This window comes from Lemur catta, chromosome 15 (genome assembly GCF_020740605.2).
Source record: "Lemur catta isolate mLemCat1 chromosome 15, mLemCat1.pri, whole genome shotgun sequence".
Lineage (NCBI taxonomy): Eukaryota > Metazoa > Chordata > Mammalia > Primates > Lemuridae > Lemur > Lemur catta.
The window spans coordinates 1687501-1707505 of record NC_059142.1 but is presented as its reverse complement, the minus strand read 5'-3'; the positions used below and the strand labels follow the sequence as shown (position 1 = coordinate 1707505).

At 46.5% G+C, this 20005-nt stretch overlaps 1 protein-coding gene across 5 annotated transcripts in view; it reads left to right on the top strand.

The window, feature by feature from the left end:
* Positions 1–500: 500 nt before the first annotated feature.
* SPECC1 (sperm antigen with calponin homology and coiled-coil domains 1) overlaps positions 501–20005 on the top strand; it is a 206734-nt gene continuing 187229 nt past the window's right edge. For 2 of the 5 annotated variants that reach the window (XM_045569444.1, XM_045569443.1), the window contains exon 1: positions 18897–18952. In XM_045569444.1, coding sequence (XP_045425400.1) covers positions 18950–18952 — 3 coding nt within the window. In that variant the 5' untranslated portion in view covers positions 18897–18949. Of the gene's footprint in view, positions 623–18896; positions 18953–20005 lie in introns of those variants that run through there. The other 3 variants (XM_045569446.1, XR_006739412.1, XM_045569447.1) reach the window with 3 other exon arrangements.

Below are 20005 nucleotides of genomic sequence, written 5' to 3'. Positions count from 1 at the left end.
TGAACCCTGGCGGGGAGCTTGGGCTGCGTGGGGGCACTGCAGGGTTCTGAGCAGGGGAGGGAGGGAGGATCGCTGTGGTTAGTGCGGGAGGATTTGCTGGGCGGAAGGACAGGGGTGAGCGGCCCGCTGGAGGGGAATCGGGCTCCGGGGGGACGTGGGGTCTGCGCGGAACGCAGAGCCGAGGGCGCGGGCCGCGCCGGGTCTGGACCGTCAGGATCCCGTTACGGTTCTGGCTCTAACTTTCTTTTTTTTTTTTTTTTTTGAGTCAGAGTCTCACTTTGTTGCCCGGGCTAGAGTGAGTGCCGTGGCATCAGCCTAGCTCACAGCAACCTCAAACTCCGGGGCTTAAGCGATCCTACTGCCTCAGCCTCCCCAGTAGCTGGGACTACAGGCATGCGCCACCATGCCCGGCTAATTTTTTCTATATATATTTTTAGTTGTCCAGATAATTTCTTTCTATTTTCAGTAGAGACAGGGTCTCGCTCAGGCTGGTCTCGAACTCCTGACCTCGAGCGATCCACCCGCCTCGGCCTCCCAGAGGGCTAGGATTACAGGTGTGAGCCACCACACCCAGCCCGACGCTCTAACTTTCGACCGGAGGGCCACACTGCCCCCCCGCAAGGTAGGTCCGGAGTTTCCTCCACTAAAACACACACATACCTTTCCGATTAACAAATGTTTGCTGCGCCCTAAAGCCACCGCTGGAGCCCCCGGCCCAAGGTCCCAGCCTCAGCTGTCGCATCCGTCCGTCTGTCACAGTGTCACGGAGGCCACCGGGCACTTGCTGCGGCGTGACGGGTGCTCTGGCCGCGGCCCTCCCCCGGAGCGCCCTTTGCTCCGTCTGCCTAGCAAAGTGCCAGACTGGGGATCTCAGCTGGCAAACGTTGATTTTCTCACCACACTGGAGGCAGACGTCGGAGGTGAGGGTGTCCTCAGGGTTGGTTTCCTCTGATGCCTCTGCCCTGGGCCTGCAGATGGCCATCTTCTCCGCGTGTCTTCACGTGCTCTTCCCTCTGTGTGTGCATCCTAATCTCTTCTTTTTTGTCCTAGACATGGTCTTGCTCTGTTGCCCAGGCTGGGGTGCAGTGGCTCAGTCATAGCTCACTGCAGCCTCGAACTCCTGGGCTCAAGTGATCCTCCCTCTTCGGCCTCCCAAAGTGCTGGGGTTACAGGCATGAGCCACCCCTGGGCCCTAATCTCTTATGTGGACACCAGTCACAGTGGATTAAGGCCCAGCCATATATGACCTCATTGTACCTTAATTATCACTTTATTTTTATTTATTTATTCATTTTTTTGAGACAAGGCCTTGCTCTGTTGCCCAGGCTAGAGTGCAGTGGCTCCATCATAGCTCACTGCAACCTCAAACTCCTGGACTTAAGTGATCCTAAGTAGCTGGGACTACAGGCATGCACCACCATGCCCAGCTAATTTTTCAATTTTTTTTTATTTGGGGGGATCTCGCTGTGTTGCTCAGGCTGGTCTCAAACTACTGGACTCAAATAATCCTCTCACCTTGCCCTCCCAAAGTGCTAGGATTACAGGCATGAGCCACTGTGCCCACTCTTTAATTACCACTTTACTTATTTTTATTTTTATTTTTTGAGACAAAGTGTCACTCTGTTGCCTCGGCTAGAGTGCCATGGCGTCAGCCTAGCTCACAGCAACCTCAAACTCCTGGGCTCAAGCAATCCTCCTGCCTCAGCCTCCTGAATAGCTGGGACTACAGGCACTTGCCACTATATCTGGCTAATTTTTTGTATTTTTTTGTAGAGATGGGGTCTCACTCTTGCTCAGGCTGTTCTCAGAACTCCTGACCTCAAGTGATCCTCCCATCTTGGCCTCCCAGAGTGCTAGGATTGCAGGCGTGAGCCATCCTGCCTGGCCTTAATTACCACTTTAAAAACCCTATCTCCAAGTACAGCCACATTTTGAGGGGTTAGAACTTCAACATATGAATTTGGAAGGGGCGGGGTGACACACAGTTCAGCCCATAGTAAGAGTCTCAGTCAAATACCACTTTCCCCTCAAGCATCCTCCTGTCCTCATGCACCACAGCCCTTTAGTGGACTTCTTTCTAACACTGATTGCTCTGTCCTTTGGTATTCATTCATTTATTCACCTGAAATATCACTAAGATCACTAGGCTATGTTATTCTTCCTGAGTGCACACCAACTTTATCTGATGCAGGTCAGCTAGGCCATTTAATTTTTTTAATTCATCAAAAAGAAAATTTCTGAACACTTCCCATGTGTCAGGCATTGATCCAGAGGCTGTGCATAAATGCAAAGGTGAGTCAGACTGGATGTTTCCAGTTAGTTGCAGAGACACCATATTGGCATATACGTTCATATAAAATAAGGTAATAAATGTAAGCAAGACATAGATAAAATGCTTGGAATTTGGAGACACATCAAGTCACTTTTGTCTTTGTGTAGGTGTGGGGAGGTGGTAGTCAGATAAGGCTTCAAGGAATAAGTAACATTTAATCTGGCACTTGAAGTGTAGATAAGATTTGTGCATATAGTGGGTAGCCTTTTGAGTTTCTCTTCTTTAGCATAATGCATTTAAAATTCATCATTTTGTATGTCAGTAGTTCTATTTTTTTAAGAGACAGGGTCTTGGGTCTCGTTCTGTTGCCCAGGCTGGAGTACAGTGGTGAGGTCACAGCTTCCTGCAGCCTCAAACTCCTGGGCTCAAGCAATCCTCCTGCCTTAGCCTCCCGAGTAGCTGGGACTATAGGCACGTGCCACCACACCTGCATAACTAAAAAAAAAAAAAATTTGCAGAGATGGAGTCTTGCTATGTTGCCCAGGTTGGTCTTGAATTCCTGGCCTCAAGCTATCCTTCCATCTCAGCCTCCCAAATTGCTGGGATTACAGGTGTGAGCTACTGTGCTAGGCCAATAGTTCATTCATTTTTATTGCTGAGTAGTATTCTATTTTGGGGATGCATCACAGTTTGTTTATCCACTTGCCATTGAAGGGTAGTTGGGTTGTTTATGGTTTTCGCTGTTATGAATCAAGCTGCTATGAATATTAGTGTTACAGATGTATGAATGTAAACTTTTATTTCTCATGGATAAATACCAAAGAGTGAGATTACTAAATTATATAAGTGCATGTTTAATTTTTAAGAAACTGGTTGGGCACGGTGGCTCACACCTGTAATCCCAGCACTTTGGGAGGCCGAGGCAGGAAGATCACTAGAGGCCAGGAGTTTGAGACCAGCCTAGACAACATAGTGTGAGACAGGGGGCATAGTAGTATATACCTATAGTCCCATCTACTTGGGAGGCTGAGGCAGGAGGATTGCTTAAGCTTAGGGGTTCAAAGTTTTACAGTGAGCTATGATTGCACCACTGCACTCCAGCCGGAGTGACAGAGTGAGATCCTGTCTCAAAAAAAAAAAAAAAAAGTAGAAGAAGAAGAAGGAAGAAAAAGAAAGAAAGAAAAGCTGCTACACTGCTTTGCAAGGTGGCTGTACCATTTTGCATTTCCACTAGCAGTGTATTAGAGTTCCAGTTGCTCCATATCATTGACAGCACTTGATAGTTTTTTTTTTTTTTTTTTTTTTTTTTTTTTTTTTTTGAGACAGAGTCTCACTTTGTTGCCCGGGCTAGAGTGAGTGCCGTGGCGTCAGCCTAGCTCACAGCAACCTCAGACTCCTGGGCTTAAGCGATCCTACTGCCTCAGCCTCCCGAGTAGCTGGGACTACAGGCATGAGCCACCATGCCCGGCTAATTTTTTTGTATATATATTTTTAGTTGGCCAGATAATTTCTTTCTATTTTTAGTAGAGACGGGGTCTCACTCTTGCTCAGGCTGGTCTCGAACTCCTGACCTCGAGCGATCCACCCGCCTCGGCCTCCCAGAGCTAGGATTACAGGCGTGAGCCACCGCGCCCGGCCTTCACTTGATAGTTTTTAAAAAAATTTTTGTCATTCTTATAGGTATATAGTAATCTGTCCTGTGGTTTCAATTTGTATTTTCATTTTCTTTCTTATTATTTTTAGAGATGGGGTCTTGCTGTGATACCCAGGCTGGATGGAGTACAGTGGTATGATCATAGCTCACTGTGGCCTTAAACGCCTGGCCTCAAGTGATCTTCCTGCCTCAGCCTCTGGAGCAGCTGGGATTACAGGCATGTGCCACCATGCCCAGCATATCAATTATATTTTCTTGATCACTAATGATGTGTAGCATCTTTTCATGTGCCTATTAACTATCTTTTTTGGTGAAGGGTTTATTTAAATCTTTTACCATTTTTATTGAGTTGCACATTTTATTACTATGATGATTATTATTTGTTATTATTGAGTTTTGTGAGTTCTTTATAAATTCAGGAACCAAGTCCTTTATCAGTTTTGTGTTTTGCAGATACTTCCTTTCCAGCTTGTGGCTTCTCTTTTCATTTTTTTGACAATGTCTTTTGAAAACTGGAAATCTTCAAAATTTTGACAGTGTCTAATTTATGAGGATTTTTTTTTAGTTATTTTATGGATCATACTTTTGGTGTTGTATCTAAGAAATCTTTGCCTAACTCAAGGTCACAAAGATTTTTCTCTTGTTTTCTTCTAGAAGTTTTCTAGTTGTAGTTTTCACATTTAGGTCTATGATCCATCTTTAACTGATATTTGTTGTGGACCAGACACTGGGCCCACAGCTATGGAACCAAAGAGGAATGAGATTGAGTCTTTCACTCAAGGACCATCTGGGCTGGGGAGGTGGGGTAGAAGTTAGACAAATAAACAGAATATTCATCTGGGGTAAGGAGTGCAGATGAGCCTGAGTCCAGACTGCTGTGGACACTCACTGTGTTGGGGAGGCAGGACTGTTCCCCAGAGAAGGGGAACATGAACTGAGTTTTACAGGATGGTAGGAGGTAGGTAGAAAGCAGGAATCTGGCATTTGAAGCCTGTCATTCTGCATTCAGAGTGGCCTTGGGGAGGCCTGGAGGCTGGATGAGAGAACTATGCATCCCAGTGGCTGCTGGTCATTTGCTGTCCTGGGGTCAGTGTGCAAAGCGGCTGGTAGGAGCAGGCAGAGGGGAGCAGGGGCCTGGCCAGGGAGCACCGGGTATGCCTTTTCCCGAAACAAAGAGGAGGTGGGGATGGCATTCTGGCATGGCTCATGCCTTGTCCTTTGAAGGACAGGAGGGAACTATCTTTCTTCATCCAAAGCCTGACATGTCTGTATCACAAAGAGCCCATCCTTATGGGGTAGCTGAAGTGCTGTTACATAACTGTTTCTGTCCCCCCCACCCTGGGAACAGATCACACATAGCAGTTGCTGTACTTGCTGTTCCTTGTAGACCTACTCCTGAGCACTATACGGGGAACGTGTAATGACAAGGTAATCCCAGCAGCAGCCTGCAAAATTATCCCTCATATTTATGATTCTTGTATGTATTTAAAACACAATGCTAGAAGTGTTGATGCTGAGTAAAGATAGGGCATATTCCTGGCACTGAATACATTAACCCTGCAGAGCACAGCAGTTGCTTTCACTAGCCAGCTGGCACCACAGGAAAACAGCTAAAACCTGTGGGTTGGAAAAGAAAATTTCAGGAATGTGAGAACGAAAAAGAAATCAGCTGCATTCAGTGATTTAACTTCATCCGGTAACAATAAGGAAATCCAGAACTCACGGCACTCTGAGCAGTGGCAGACTCCCACGGCATGTGCGAAGGGGTGGACTTTCCCTGTCCAACAGAGGGGGTGTCCACCACAGCCCTGGGCTCCCAAGGTGGCAGTGCAGGCTTGCGTTAGGGCCTGCGCAGAGACAATCCAGATTTTGTTCCTGTATCCTCTGCGTCTGTAGAAGCTCCAGCAAGGTCCTGTGTTCCCCTCCTTTCTTCCTGGTGGTCCCGAGGAGCAAACATAAATTAACAGGCTCAGCCACCATGCCGCCTCTGCCTTCTGTACTTGGCCAGGTACTTCTAGGATGGCTGCTGCCATCATTTCCTGGACACTGAAGGCCTCTGCTGCCCAGAGTCCTGCACTCCTCTCCACAGGTGTCTTCTGGGGCTGCAGATGGGAGCCTTCCCTGGCATGCTGCCACCTCCAGCACCCTGAGCACCACCACCACCATGCGCTTTATATCTGTGAGGTACCAGAGCACCAGGTCTTCAATTAGTCCCAGTTGGCATGATGAATATGATGGGAGGCCTTAGAATTTCTTGAGGAAATAGTTCTTTCCGTATGGTCTCCATAGCCCTATTCCTACCTTCCTCTCTCTTCCCCAGGCTGATAGTTGTCCTGGGAGGCTCTTCAGTACCTCAGACAGACAGACAGACTGCGGGGCCCTCCCCAGCCAGCCTCCCAAGATGCTGGGGCCACAACACTCAGTGTAGTTGGGATCCAGTTGAGACCCTACTGCTATGGACTCTTCAAACTTTCATGACTTAGGACTGCCTTTGAAGAATAATGTCATCGTTGTAGAAAATCTGTTTCTACCTGGTGGGAGTCCTTTGTGAATATGTCAGAAACCACATGATGCTGAAGGCGACATATCTAAGGAGAAGACCATTCTCTTTGGGTTGGATGCAAGGAAGGAACCAGAGCCCTGGCTTTTTCCCCTTCTGTGCCAAAAATCTATATTTTGCCAAGCTCAAAATCTACTTTCATTATTAAATTGGTTGTCTGCCTGACAATACACACACACAGAAACTAGTCAAGATAGCTCGGGCGTTTGTTAGGTGACCACTGGCATCCCGAGGGTGCCGTACCTCTGACGTAAGATGCAGATGAGTGGGGAGGAACTAGTAGAGGTGAGCAGGTGAGAGGGGAAGAGAAGTAAAGTAGTCATGACTAAAGCATTGAAAGTATTGAAGGGAGCCATGTGAGGAAGTCCAGTCACGTGACGTGACTCATGGAGATCACTGTGGAGGGCTTGTTGCCATGGTGATGGTGGAAGAGATGCTGCAGTGGAGGAGTGGGTGGGATTCTTCCACCAAGTCCTCACCTTCCTGAATTGTTGAGCCACCTTCTCGGCAAGGGGCTTTGTGAGATCACCCTGTGTAGTTGCTCTTGTGGGGTCCCATTTGCAACACAGCTGGTCATGCATCACACAGTGGGCATGTGGTATGTGTCGGCTGCCTTTCCTGAGTTTGCAGAGCTGTGCTGGCTTCTTCCTTGCTTATATCTTCCTTTGGTGGAAAGGCCAGTGTGGTTAAGGGATATTGAGCCAAGAGAGGACAGTGGACTTGGTGAGAGCCAGACCTCTCCACCCATGTGAGCCAAGAGGGGACAGTGGACTTGGTGAGAGCCAGACCTTTCCACTCATGGGCAGGGCTCTCGTCACAGGGAGTCCTTTACTGCATCTGTGCCCCGCCTTGCTGGGGGAGAGGATGTGTCCCCTCCCTCCTGGGTTTCGGTAGTTGAAGTGCCCAGAAGCATGCTGGTGGAGAGTGCGGGCTTTCGCTGGGTGGGTGGGGCAGTGTGCCCTGCAGTTCTCACATTGTTCCTAGAGGAAACAGAACAGAATGAGATAGGACTGGCCTGCCTGTAGCCTTGGAAACTGTGCCACTGACCTCATAGGGCTGTGGAACAAAGAAACAGAAAAGGTTGGATAAAAGATAAACTATCCAGACTTATACTTTTATTTATTTATTTATTTTTTTGAGACAGAGTCTCACTCTGTTGCCCAGGCTAGAGTGAGTGCCGTCGCGTCAGCCTTGCTCCACAGCAACCTCAAACTCCTGGGCTCAAGCAATCCTCCTGCCTCAGCCTCCCAAGTAGCTGGGACTACAGGCATGTGCCACCATGCCCAGCTAATTTTTTCTATATATATTTTTAGCTGTCCATATAATTTCTTTCTATTTTTAGTAGAGACGGGGTCTCACTCTTGCTCAGGCTGGTCTTGAACCCTGACCTCGGGTGATCCACCCTCCTCGGCCTCCCAGAGTGCTAGGATTACAGGCATGAGCCACTGCGCCCGGCCCAGACTTATACTTTATTTATTTTTTTGAGACAGAGTCTGGCTCTGTCCCCCAGGCTGGAGTGCAGTGGTGTCAGCCTAGCTCACAGCAACCTCAAACTCCTGGGCTCAAGTGATCCTCCTGTCTCAGCCTCCTGAGTAGCTGGGACTATAGGAGCATGCCACCACACAGGCCAATTTTTCTATTTTTAGTAGAGACAGGGTCTCTCTCTTGCTCAGGCTGGTCTTTTTTTTTTTTTTTTCGAGACAGAGTCTCACTCTGTTGCCCGGGCTACAGTGCAGTGGTGTCAGCCTAGCTCACAGCAACCTCAAACTCCTGGGCTCTAGCAATCCTTCTGTCTCAGCCTCCTGAGTAGCTGGGTCTACAGGCCTGCACCACCATGCCCGGCTAATTTTTTCTATATATTTTTAGTTGTCCAGATAATTTCTTTCCATTTTTAATAGATGGGGTCTTGCTCTTGCTCAGGCTGCTCTCAAACTCCTGAGCTCAAACGATCCTCCTGCCTTGGCCTCCCAGAGTGCTAGTATTACAGGCATGAGCCACTGTACCCAGCCTCAGGTTGGTCTTGAACTCCTGACCTCAAGGGATCCTCCCACCTCAGCCTCCCAGAATGCTGGAATTACAGATGTGAGCCACCGTGTCCAGCCCCTGATACTTTAAATTATTGGTTTTCTAATTTTGTGGTTGCCATTAGCTCCCACTTTATAAATCAGCTACTAGCAGAAATTCATTTATTATGTTTCTATTAAGATGTGTGGTTAAATCTTAAACCATAAAAATGTAAAGTGTTATTTACTATTACTATGAAACTAAGATGTATACCAAAAATTTTAGAAGTCATCCTTCAGGAATAAATTCAGGAAATTAGATGAAGCAGTAGATGATTTTTAGAGATTTGGTGTTAAATAATTTTAGGAATTGTTTTTTAAGCATGACTATGAGTTAATGAGATTAAGTTTTATGATGCTAACACTTATACATCAACACGGCTATCGTTTTCAAGGTAATAATGCTAGAAGGCTCTATATCCATCCATATCAGTGGGGTTCTTGTCCTCAAAGTAATTTTGGAACTTTTCTTTTTCCTGGCAATTGTTTAGAGACATAAATATTACAGGAAAAGGACTGTCATTGCTTTTTAGTCCTGTATTGCAGTCACCTGTTAATTCAGCACCTACCTCCTGGGACCTGTGCACCTTTGTAGGAGCTCTCTGGCTGGTGGGGCAGGGGCAGGGAGACACCCGCATGCATGTCTTCGGTGAAAGGCAGAGTGCAAGGATTCATTAACTAATGGCTATTGAGCACTAAACACCAGGTGAACAAAGGAGCCAAGGCCCCGCTGTCATGGACCTTCCATGGTGGCAGAGGGAGGCAGGTAATCAATGACAGATATTCAGTGGGAGCACTGGTCTTAGGTGATAAAAGCTCTGGAGAAATACACTGGAGACTGTCAGGTGGGGTGGGAGAGCTGTGAGAGAGGGGGAGAAAAGCCTCCTGAAGGAAGTGCTCTCGAGCAGAGATGGAGGAGAAAGGAGCCACTGCTGTGTGAGGGCCGGGGACCTCCTGTGCACAGGGAACAGCGAGTGCAGGGCTCTTCCTTGTGAACTGGCTGGGCATGGTCCAGGGGCTGGAAGCAGCTGGATGGGCTGTAGTGAGCAGGGACAGTGGTCGGAGCTCAGGTGAGGAGTGGGCAGGGCGAGGCTGCCAAGGACCTTAGGGGCCGTGACAAAGCCTAGATTTTCATTCCAAATGCAGTGAGAAGCCATTGGAGGGGTCTGTGTAGGGAATGACATGATCTAATTTGTGTCTGTGTGTGTATTTAAACAAAATTTTTAAGCTGTGGTAACCACATAACAGGAAACTTGCCATCTTAACAATTTTTAAGTGGAAAGTTCATGATTTGTGTTTTTAAAAAACCCCTCTGGCTGCCAAGAGGGCATTAACTGTGGTGGGCAAGAAGGGACAAGAGCAGAGGCAAAGAGGCTGATTTGGGGGTGCCACTGCAGCCGGGGGAGAGGTGTGGGAGGCTCAGAGGGGCAGGCAGTGCTTGTGGACATAGATGGCCCACAAGAAAGCTAAAAATTTCTAGAGGTTTAGAGGTAGGAATATCACAAAGACCTTGCAAGGAAGTCTTGATTGGCATGAGCCTCAAAGGAGGGGATAGAACATTCACAGAGGGAGGGTTTCAGTTGGGTGAATGCTGAAAGATGAGAAAAATGAGGCTCAATGGGAGGGTAGAGAAGAGCCTGGTTTGGCCACACTGCAAGGTAAGTGGTCAGCATGGCTGAGCTCAGGTAAGCAGTCACTTAATTTGGTGGGTGCTATGGTCTGAATGTTGGTGTCTCTCCAAAATTCATCTGTTGGAATCTAAAATCCAATGTGATGGTATTAAGAGGTGGGGCCTCATACTGAATGGGGAAAAATTGAAAGCATTTCCACTTAGAACTGGAACCAGACAAGGTTGCCCACTGTCCCCACTGCTATTCAACATAGTGCTGAAAGTCCTTGAGAGAGCAATCAGGCAAGAGCAGAATCAAGAGTGTCCAAATGGGGACACTCTTTGCTGATGATATGATATTATATCTAGAAAACCCCAAGGATTCAACCAAGAGACTCCTGGAATTGATAAATGAATTCAGTAAAGTCTCAGAATACAAAATCAATACACACAAATCAGAGGCATTCATATATGCCAATAACAGTCAAACTGAGAACCAAATCAAAGACTCAGTACCCTTCATGATAGCAACAAAGAAAATAAAGTACCTAGGAATATATTTAACTAAGGAGGTAAAAGACCTCTACAGGGAGAACTATGAAACACTGAGGAAGGAAATTGCAGAGCAGGTGGAAAACCATACCATGCTCGTGGATCAGAGGAATCAACATTGTTAAAATGTCTATACTACCCAAAGTGATCTACAGATTCAATGAAATCCCTGTTAAATTACCAACATCATTTTTCACAGATATAGAAAAAATAATTTTATGCTTTGTATGGAACCAGAGAAGACCCCGTTTAGCAAAAGTAATTTTAGGCAACAAGAAAAATGGGAGGTATTAATTTACCAGACTTCAAACTATACTGCAAGGCTGTGGTTATTAAATCAGCTTGGTATTGGCATAAGAACAGGGACACAGACCAGTGGAACAGAACTGAGAATCCAGATATAAAACTATCCTTATATAGCCATCTAATCTTTGACAAAGCAGAAAAAATCATACTCTGGGGAAAAGAATCCTTATTCAATAAATGGTGCTGGGAAAACTGGATAGCCACATGTAGAAGACTGAAGGACCCACACCTTTCACCTCTCACAAAAATCAAATCATGATGGATAACAGACTTAAACTTAAGGTGCGAAACTATTAGAATTCTAGAAGAAAATGTGGGAAAAGCTCTTATAGACATTGGCCTAGGCAAAGAATTTATGAAGAAGACCCCAAAGGCAATCACAGCAACAACAAAAATAAATAAATGGGACCTGATTAAATTAAAAAGCTTCTGCACGGCCAAAGAAACTGTCATAAGAGCAAACAGACAACCTACAGAATGGGAAAAAAATTTCGCAGGCTACACATCCGATAAAGGACTGATAACTAAAATCTATTTAGAACTCAGGAAAATCAGCAAGAAAAAATCAAACAACCCTATCAAAAAGTGGGCAAAGGACATGAATAGAAATTTTTCAAAAGAAGACAGAAGAGGCCGGGCGCGGTGGCTCACGCCTGTAATCCTAGCACTCTGGGAGGCCGAGGCAGGCGGATTGTTTGAGCTTAGGAGTTCGAGACCAGCCTGAGCAAGAGCGAGACCCCGTCTCACTAAAAATAGAAAAGAAATTATACAGACAGCTAAAAACATATATATAGAGAAAAAATTAGCCAGGCATGGTGGTACATGCCTGTAGTCCCAGCTACTCGGGAGGCTGAGGCAGTAGGATTGCTTGAGCCCAGGAGTTTGAGGTTGCTGTGAGCTAGGCTGACGCCATGGCACTCACTCTAGCCCGGGCAACAGAGTGAGACTCTGTCTCAAAAAAAAAAAAAAAAAAAAAGAAGACAGAAGAATGGCCAACAAACATATGAAAAAATGCTCAACATCTCTAATCATCAGGGAAATGCAAATCAAAACCACAATGAGATATCACTTAACCCCAAGGAGAATGGCCTTTATCAAAAAGTCCCAAAACAATAAATGTTGGCGTGGATGCGGAGAGACAGGAACACTCATACACTGTTGGTGGGACTGCAAACTAGTGCAACCTCTGTGGAAAGCAATATGGAGATACCTTAAACAGATACAAGTAGATCTACTGTGTGATCCAGCAATCCCATTATTGGGCATCTACCCAAAAGAACAAAAGACATTCTATAATAAAGACATCTGCACTCGAATGTTTATAACAGCACAATTCACAATTGCAAAGATGTGGAAACACCCCAAGAGCCCATCAATACATGAGTGGATTAATAAAATGTGGTATATGTATACCATGGAGTACTACTCAGCCATAAGAAATAATGGTGATATAACACCTCTTATGTTTTCCTGGATAGAGCTGGAACCCATTCTACTAAGTGAAGTATCCCAAGAATGGAAAAATAAGCACCACATGTACTCACCATCAAATTGGTTTCACTGATCATCACCTACGAGCACATTTAGGAATAACATTAATCAGGTGTCGGGTAGATGTGGGTGGGGGAGGGGATAGGTGTATACCTACATAATGAGTGTGATGTGCACTGTCTAGGGGATGGACACATTTGAAGCTCTGATGGGGGGAGGGGGGCAAGGGCAATATGTGTAATGTAAACTTTTATTACCCCCATAATATGCTGAAATAAAAAAAAAAAAAGAGGTGGGGCTTTTGCGAAATAAGTCATGAGGACTCCACCCTCGTGAGTGGGATCAGTGCCCTTACAAAAGACGCTTGAGGGAGCTGCTTAGCCCCTTCTGCCCCAGGAGGCAGCAAGAAGGCGCCATCTTGGAAGTGGAGTGAGCCCTCGCCAGACACCGAATCTGCTGGTGCTGTCATCTTGAACTTTCCAGCCTGCAGAACTGTGAGCAGTACATTTCTATTGTTGAAAAATTACCCAGCCTAAGGTATTTTGCTATCGTAGCCTGGACTAAGACAGTGGGCAAGGGGAGCAGGGGCCAGGGCCAGGTGCACAGCCTGCAGTGGTGCTGCCTGGGCTGCGTCGGGGAGTCAGCAAACTCCCTCACGGTCGTTGCTGCTGCTGTAGAACTGGGATGACGGCAGCTGCCTGCCTTGCAGCGCGGTCGGGAGCGTGAGAGAAAATACAGGAAACGCTGAACACAGTGCCTGGCACGTAGTCGGTATTGATAAATGTTAGCTTAAAACTAAGGTAAAATGAAGGGCTTTGAGCAGGGAATGACTGACCCCAGCTGAATTTTCGGAAGTCTGTCTTGAATACGTGGAAGGATGAGCTGCGGGGGCACTTGAGCACAGGTCTGTGCTGGAAAGAAAGGCAGGGCCCCTGCAGGGAACCGCAGCTGTGGAATCTGCCAGTCTGGGTGGCTGTGAATGTGAGAAGCGGGAACCCTAGGGAGAGTCCACGGTGACTTTGAGGTTTTGAGTGTGGGCAAGCGAGAGAAAGGCCATGCTGCTGATGGAAATGGGGAAGTCCGGGATGAAGCTGGTGGTTCAGGGTTTGTCTGCCCCGGGCTGGGGCTGGCAGTGCACAGGCAGATGCCATGAGGCTGCCCTGGGAATGGCTTACGGGCCAGCTGGGCAGGCAGGTAAATGACAGACAAGGAGAGGAGCCCTTGTACAGAGACCCTCCTACGCCAGGGGGAGGTTTTCTAGAGGGGAGAGATTTGAGCTCACTTTGGAAGCTGGTGTTGAAGTTAGCTGGGCTTAGGGAGCTGAGTGCTCACCCTGGGCTTCTCGTTTGTCCCTCCACATGGCCTCTCTGTCTCCCACCACCAGCTCTGTGCTGGGGGGCGAGGGAGGTGACCAGACACTGCATCCATGCCCCATGGCCCCTTGAGCCAGTGGGCAGTGCTGGCTGTCAGAATGAGCTTGAGGCTTTTCTTTCCCCAGCTCCTCCCCACCGAGTCTCCACAGGCTGGTTGTGTTTCCCGACTGAAGGCCACAGCTCCTAAATCTCCATCCAGCTCCCTGGGGGTTCCAGCTTCTTCCTCCCCTGTCCCTGGCAGGCCTCGGGTGATAAGGGTCCTAGCCCTGTGGTTCTTCACCTTCCCTTTTGCTCTTCCAAACCCTGCCCATACTGTGAGCACTTCCCTTCTCAGCTGCCCCGTTTCCCAGCCAGCGCCCCAGGCAGAGGCAGTAGCATGTGCAAAGGCCCAGAACCGGGACTCAATAAGATAGCTCAAGATGCTGCAGCCTAAACAGGCAGGAAAGTCTCCAGTTCCCTCCTATACTGCAGTTTTTATTCTTACAGTCGGTTACTCTGTAATAGACTCTTGAAAACTATTCCTAAAGAAAGGGCTCTTGAAATATTTTATGTATTTCCATCTCCTTTTTCTACTGCCTTAGCTCATTCAATTTTAATTCTTTAATGTGAAGCCACATTATCGGTAAGGATGTTAAGTACTGATTAGTGGTCATCCCCCTCTTTGGGACCCTGGTGCTTGAGTCAACTTTGGAGACAGAAGGATGTCACAGACCAGTGATTCTGAGCTCTCGGTCTTAATATAGCTGCCAGATTACAGCCTGTCTCTCGGGTCTGGGTTTCGTATTTGGGACCTGCCTCAGCCTCCTTTTCTCATTCCAAATTACACCCTGTTCCTCACGGGTCTCCACCTCTGGCAGCATCCCATAGTTTCTGCAAGTTCTTATTCCACCGTCAGAGTTTGTCTTCAGGTTTGAGGTGGTGTGATTAATGATGTACAAATATTCTTTTCCATTTAGTTTTTGTTTTATCACTTCTTGGTTTTTGTTTTCTTCTAGTGACTTCTGCTGATGGGCTCAGTGAATTTTAATTTGTAGTTTCTCTTCTGGTGCTGTATGGAAATGTTCCTTATGTACCAGAAAAGAATCTAAGGCTCTTGGGATGATTTTTCATCTCAAGACTATGGGAAATAATCATCTTTGAAGCATTTCCTGTGGCCACTTGCTGAAGTCTGGGATTCCCTCAGCTGGTATTGAGCCAGATTTTCAATGTGAAACATTTCCACGCTAAATGGGATACTAAGCAGCTGCATCGTGTGCTGGTCAGTCTGTGAACCGGCATCCGGGGCTCTCGTTCTTCCTCCACAACAGAGTCTCTTGACCTAGGCACTGCTGGCATGTTAGGCCCAATGCTTCTTTGTTGTGGGACTGCCCTTTGGATTATAGGATGTCTAGCAGCATCGCTGGCCTCTACCCAGTGGCACCCTGAGTTGTGACAACTATCAGTGCCTCCACACATTACCATATGTCCACATGTCCCCTGCAGCAGACTCTCCCTGCACTGCTGTAGGAGAGGTCAGGAGCAAACTCAACCCCTGTTCTAAAAAGCCCTAGCTTGGTATTTTCAACATGTTGTTCACTTAGGTTCTATTTCCTGCCAAGTCCCATGGTAATTGAGCTATGTGCACATTCTTATTTTGCTAGTTCTCAGACTTGAATGCTTCAGCCTTCCGCTTCCTAGTGCTTATTGTGCTTGTGGTTGAGACCTGAATGCCCTCTCCCACTCTCGGAGACTCGTCATTAATTTTTGATTGTCCAGAATGGTTTCCCAATTGCCTTTCTGCTTTCTGGCCTTAAAAAGGTAGTAAAGCTGAGGTCCCGAGATAACCCCTCAATGCAGGCTCTGACAGCGGTGGTTTGGAGGGAGCAGGAGACCTGTGTGGGCCCTGACTTTCCCTGGTGCCTAGACACCTAATTGTATTCCTAAAATAGCTGTTGCCTCTTCCTCCCTTTCGTTCCTCCCTCCTTTCTTCATGCTGCAAATTTATGAGTTACAGTTTAAATGGATGTCTTACACTGTTCTGGAGAGGAGAGAAGCTTAATAAGAAAATGTTTGGGAAATTTAAACACCCTTGGAAAGACAACCCCGGCCCACCGTTGGAGTGGGTTCCCAGATTTAACTGTAATTCCTTGATCAATTTGATCCTGTATGATGTTTATGAAGATTTTTAAGAAATCAGGGAATTAATAATAGAAGCCTTTTTTTTTTTACTGTCTTGTGCTTGGCCAGAGCCCATCTTTTTGTCTTATATGTCTCATTCACATCCATGAGAAAATCAGCGTTCTCACCTGGGTTCATCTTTCATCAGTCCGGATTTAAGGCAGGGACAATTCTAATGACTGTAAGGTAAGTATTTCCCGCTTTCACATTTCCAAATGAAAACAGGCTTCTCTGTGTGCAAGAAGACCACTCTCTTCAAATCTGGTGCGTCTGTCTACCTCCTGCTGCTGAACATTATTTAACCCGTCTGTCTCTGTGTGTTGCTGAGTTCGTGAAGCAGACCAGCCCTCTGCTTAACGCAATCAACAGTCTGTCAGGAAGGCAGCTCTTAGCTGTTGATGGCCTTCCGTGTGGCCAGTGCTTGATCCACCTGTTCACCTTTAATCTTCACAGTTTTGTGAAGATGGCATTTATAACTCCATCTTATTGGGTGAAGATGTTGAGAATCATCGTATTCAAAAAGCATGCCCAGGTTCACACAGTCCACGGTGGAGCTGGGTTCAGACCAGGTGCATTTGGTCCACAAGCCCTTGTGCTTTCCTAAGAGAGCAAAGATTACTCAGACAGCCCATCCATCCCTGGTGTTTAGGCATGTAGGTTTTGGAGCCAGTTTAAACTGGGTTTGAATCTTGGCTCCATGATAAACTCTGTGATTTGGGCAAGTCACTTAATCTCCTTGAAATGAAGGAGGCTTCCCCATCTGTAAAATATCTTAGTCTGCTCGGGCTGCTAAAATGGAAATACTGTAGACTGGGTGGCTTATAAACAACAGAAATTCATTGTTCACAGTTCTGAAGGCTGCACGTCCAAGATCAAGGTGCCACCAGATTCCATGTCTGGTGAAGGCTCACTCTGGTTCATAGACAGCCTTCTTGTGGTGTCCTCACTTGGTGGAAGGGGAGAATGAGCTTCCTCAGGCCTCTTTTATACGGGCCCTGATCTCATCCATGAAGGTTCTGCCCTCTTGGACCAGTCACTCCCAGATGTCCCACCTCGTGATACCACCACATTGGGGATTAGGTTTCAGCATATGAATTCTGGGGGGATACAAACATTCAGACCATGGCAAGAGGTAACATTTCCTTGTAGGGTTATGGTGAGGATTTAATGAACCATCCACAGAGAACATCTGGCAGTGCCTTGCCTAGGCTCTGAGTGGGACGGTGCAGCTGTTGCCCCGTCATGACAGTGTTTATGTGACTGGCTCGCTGTGTCAGAGAGCCAGGCCAAGGCAGGGAGGTGAGAGGGTAGTAGAAGGAGCTGTGGGTTGTGGATTGGGAGGAAGCCTGCAGAGAGCTAGGAGTGGACCTAGGGGTGCACCAGCTCCCTTCCCTGCAGAAGGCCTTCCTGCAAGTGGACAGAGGTCAGGGCCAAAGCGGGGAGGGGCAATGATTAATAAGGTCCTACCATGGAACCTGGGGAGCAGGGAGCCCAGCCACTGTTCAGTCTGACCAGGGCATAGGGAGCATCTCTGCTTCCTCCCACGCCAGTTCTCCTCTTGTCTGGGATGATGCTGAGGTCTGTCACTGCTCCATGGCTTGTGGCCTGGGGCCACTCTCAGGCATCTGCCCTGGGCACTTATGCTACTTGTAGGCTTCTTTTCCTGGTGACAGCGAGTAGGACATCAATGATTTAATTATTGTGTATTTTAAATTTTGAGAGAAGATGGGATTTGAAGTTAAGGATCAGGCTGGTGAATGGGTACAAAATGAAAGGTTTAGTCCAGCAAAAACAAAAATGGGAAAGTGTTAGGAGAATAAAGAGGCCTGGACAAATGCAGTAACCTGGAGAACACGGCCTCTGAGCGAGCAGCTCGTGGCCCTGGGAAGACGGCCGGGCGTTTGTCAGGTGCACTGGCCAGAGGGTTGTGAGATTTGCTGCCAGAGATTTAAGAGAGTTTTAGATCTTTGAATTTTGACTGAGATGGCTTTTCTTTCTTTCTCTTTCTTTTTTTTTTTTTTTAAATCGAGGACTTAGATTTAGATTGGCAAGGAAAATTTCCATCCTCCTCCTGCTGCGTTTCATCTCCATATTTTTACCTTTTGATGGGGAGTGAATAAAAGGCATTTCATTTCAGGGTAACCTAGGCAGATTTTGGGAAATGTAGACATATTGCAGAATCATCTTATGTTTTCATAAAGTAAACCCTGTAATAGTCATTTCTAAGCAGGTCTAATCCTAACATGAAAGGGTGCATTGATTAAATAGGTGTTTTATTTAAGTCATCTCCGTGAGTCAGACTGATGTGTTGCTGGTTGGTTCTGTAGTAATTGGTACAATTCATCAGTAATTCTCTTCAAGAGTCACTCAGGCTCTGTTAGTTCACTTGCTATTGGAAGGGATTCCTAATGAAATTAGTTACTGTGTAGTTTTTAACACAGGCATTCTTTCATTGTTGCTGTGGAAACCAGCAATAAAAATTGTGGATTGAGAAAGAAAAATAATCGGTGCTGAATATCAATAAAATACATGAGAATTAAGTTGGTTCTTTAAATGCAGAATTTTTTTAAATTAGGATACCTGGAACCTTGTAAGGTTCAGAACTAATCATATAACTGAAATCATGAATAGTTTTTCTCAGAACTGCTAGGGAAATAAATTACAACATCTTTAAAAAACTTTTTTCACTGGTAGCCACATTCACATAGCTGCTGCAGTCACAGTGCAGGATGAGTTCCAGGCAGGTGCTTGGACACTTGCCACCAGCCTGCCACTTTGTATAAATAGGAACAGGAACTAGATGGCCCTTGCAGAGAGACGTCATCAGAAGAAATGGTCTCCTCCAGCCAGCAAAGGAGACAAAGAGGAGGTCACAGGCTGAGCTGGGCTGCCGAAGCTGACTGGTTTTTCTCATGGTGGTTAAGGGGATGGTTAAGGGGTTAAGGGGGTGGTTAAGGGGTTAAGGGGGTGGTTAAGGGGTTAAGGAGAGGCAGCCAGGGATGCTTAGTATCAGCTACCTTCACCCAGGGACAGCTAATTAGCCTCCTGTGCCCTATGACAGTGCTGCTGGAATTGGTTGTCACCTGTGGGTGTTTTTCAGAGTGCATTTTTGGTATTCTTTGAAAAGATGAAGCATTGTGATTTTGGTGCCCTGTGTCACTCCTGTGGCCACTGGAGTCCATGGGGACAAGCAGAGTCTGGGTTGGAGTTGGATGAGACCTGAGAGGGCATTTAGTACAGTCCTGTTTTATGTTACTGATGGAAGAAACAGAGGTGCCGGGAGGGTAAGGGATGGGCCTGCCGCTCCTCACTGAGGAATGACAGCACTGCTCCCTGATCCCCAGACCCGGGCTGTCTTCCATGTCTGGTCTTTAGGTGCATCCTGCAAGTGCGAACAATTTTTCTTTCATTAAATATTGTAGTTAGGGCAGTCACCCTGCCCTATAATGTTGGGTCTGACCAATCAAAATAGGATTTATTAATTTTTAAACGATATCCATTTTTATCCAAAAGAAGAAAGTCATTTTGTGCTTCTGCAAAGTCTGATTTTCAAGTAATTCATTTATTTCTATTTAAAAATTAGGTAGGTTTTTCCTTTGTCAATCCTAAAGCTGCAAAGCTTATGGACATTTTGTGTCTTGATTCAAGCTGAGCTCTTTTACATGGATGCAATACGTATATACAGGGAGAGAGAGAGACAGTGTGTGAGTATATGAGTATGTGGTCTAATACTGTTTTAGGCATCCCTGCCAAGAGGAAGCCGTAATTTTACTGAAAAGTAATGTCAGAACATCATTAATGCTGCAGATGGGTTTCAATACTTTGCTAAATGCTGGTGTGGAGTTGTAAAGATTAGCCTAGTAGAAAGGTCTCGTTTTAGGAGTAGGACATTCTGTTCATATTTCCAGCAGAGTGTTGAGTGCTCCTTCTCTGTGATGGCGATGGTGACTGTGGTATGTTGGGCAAAG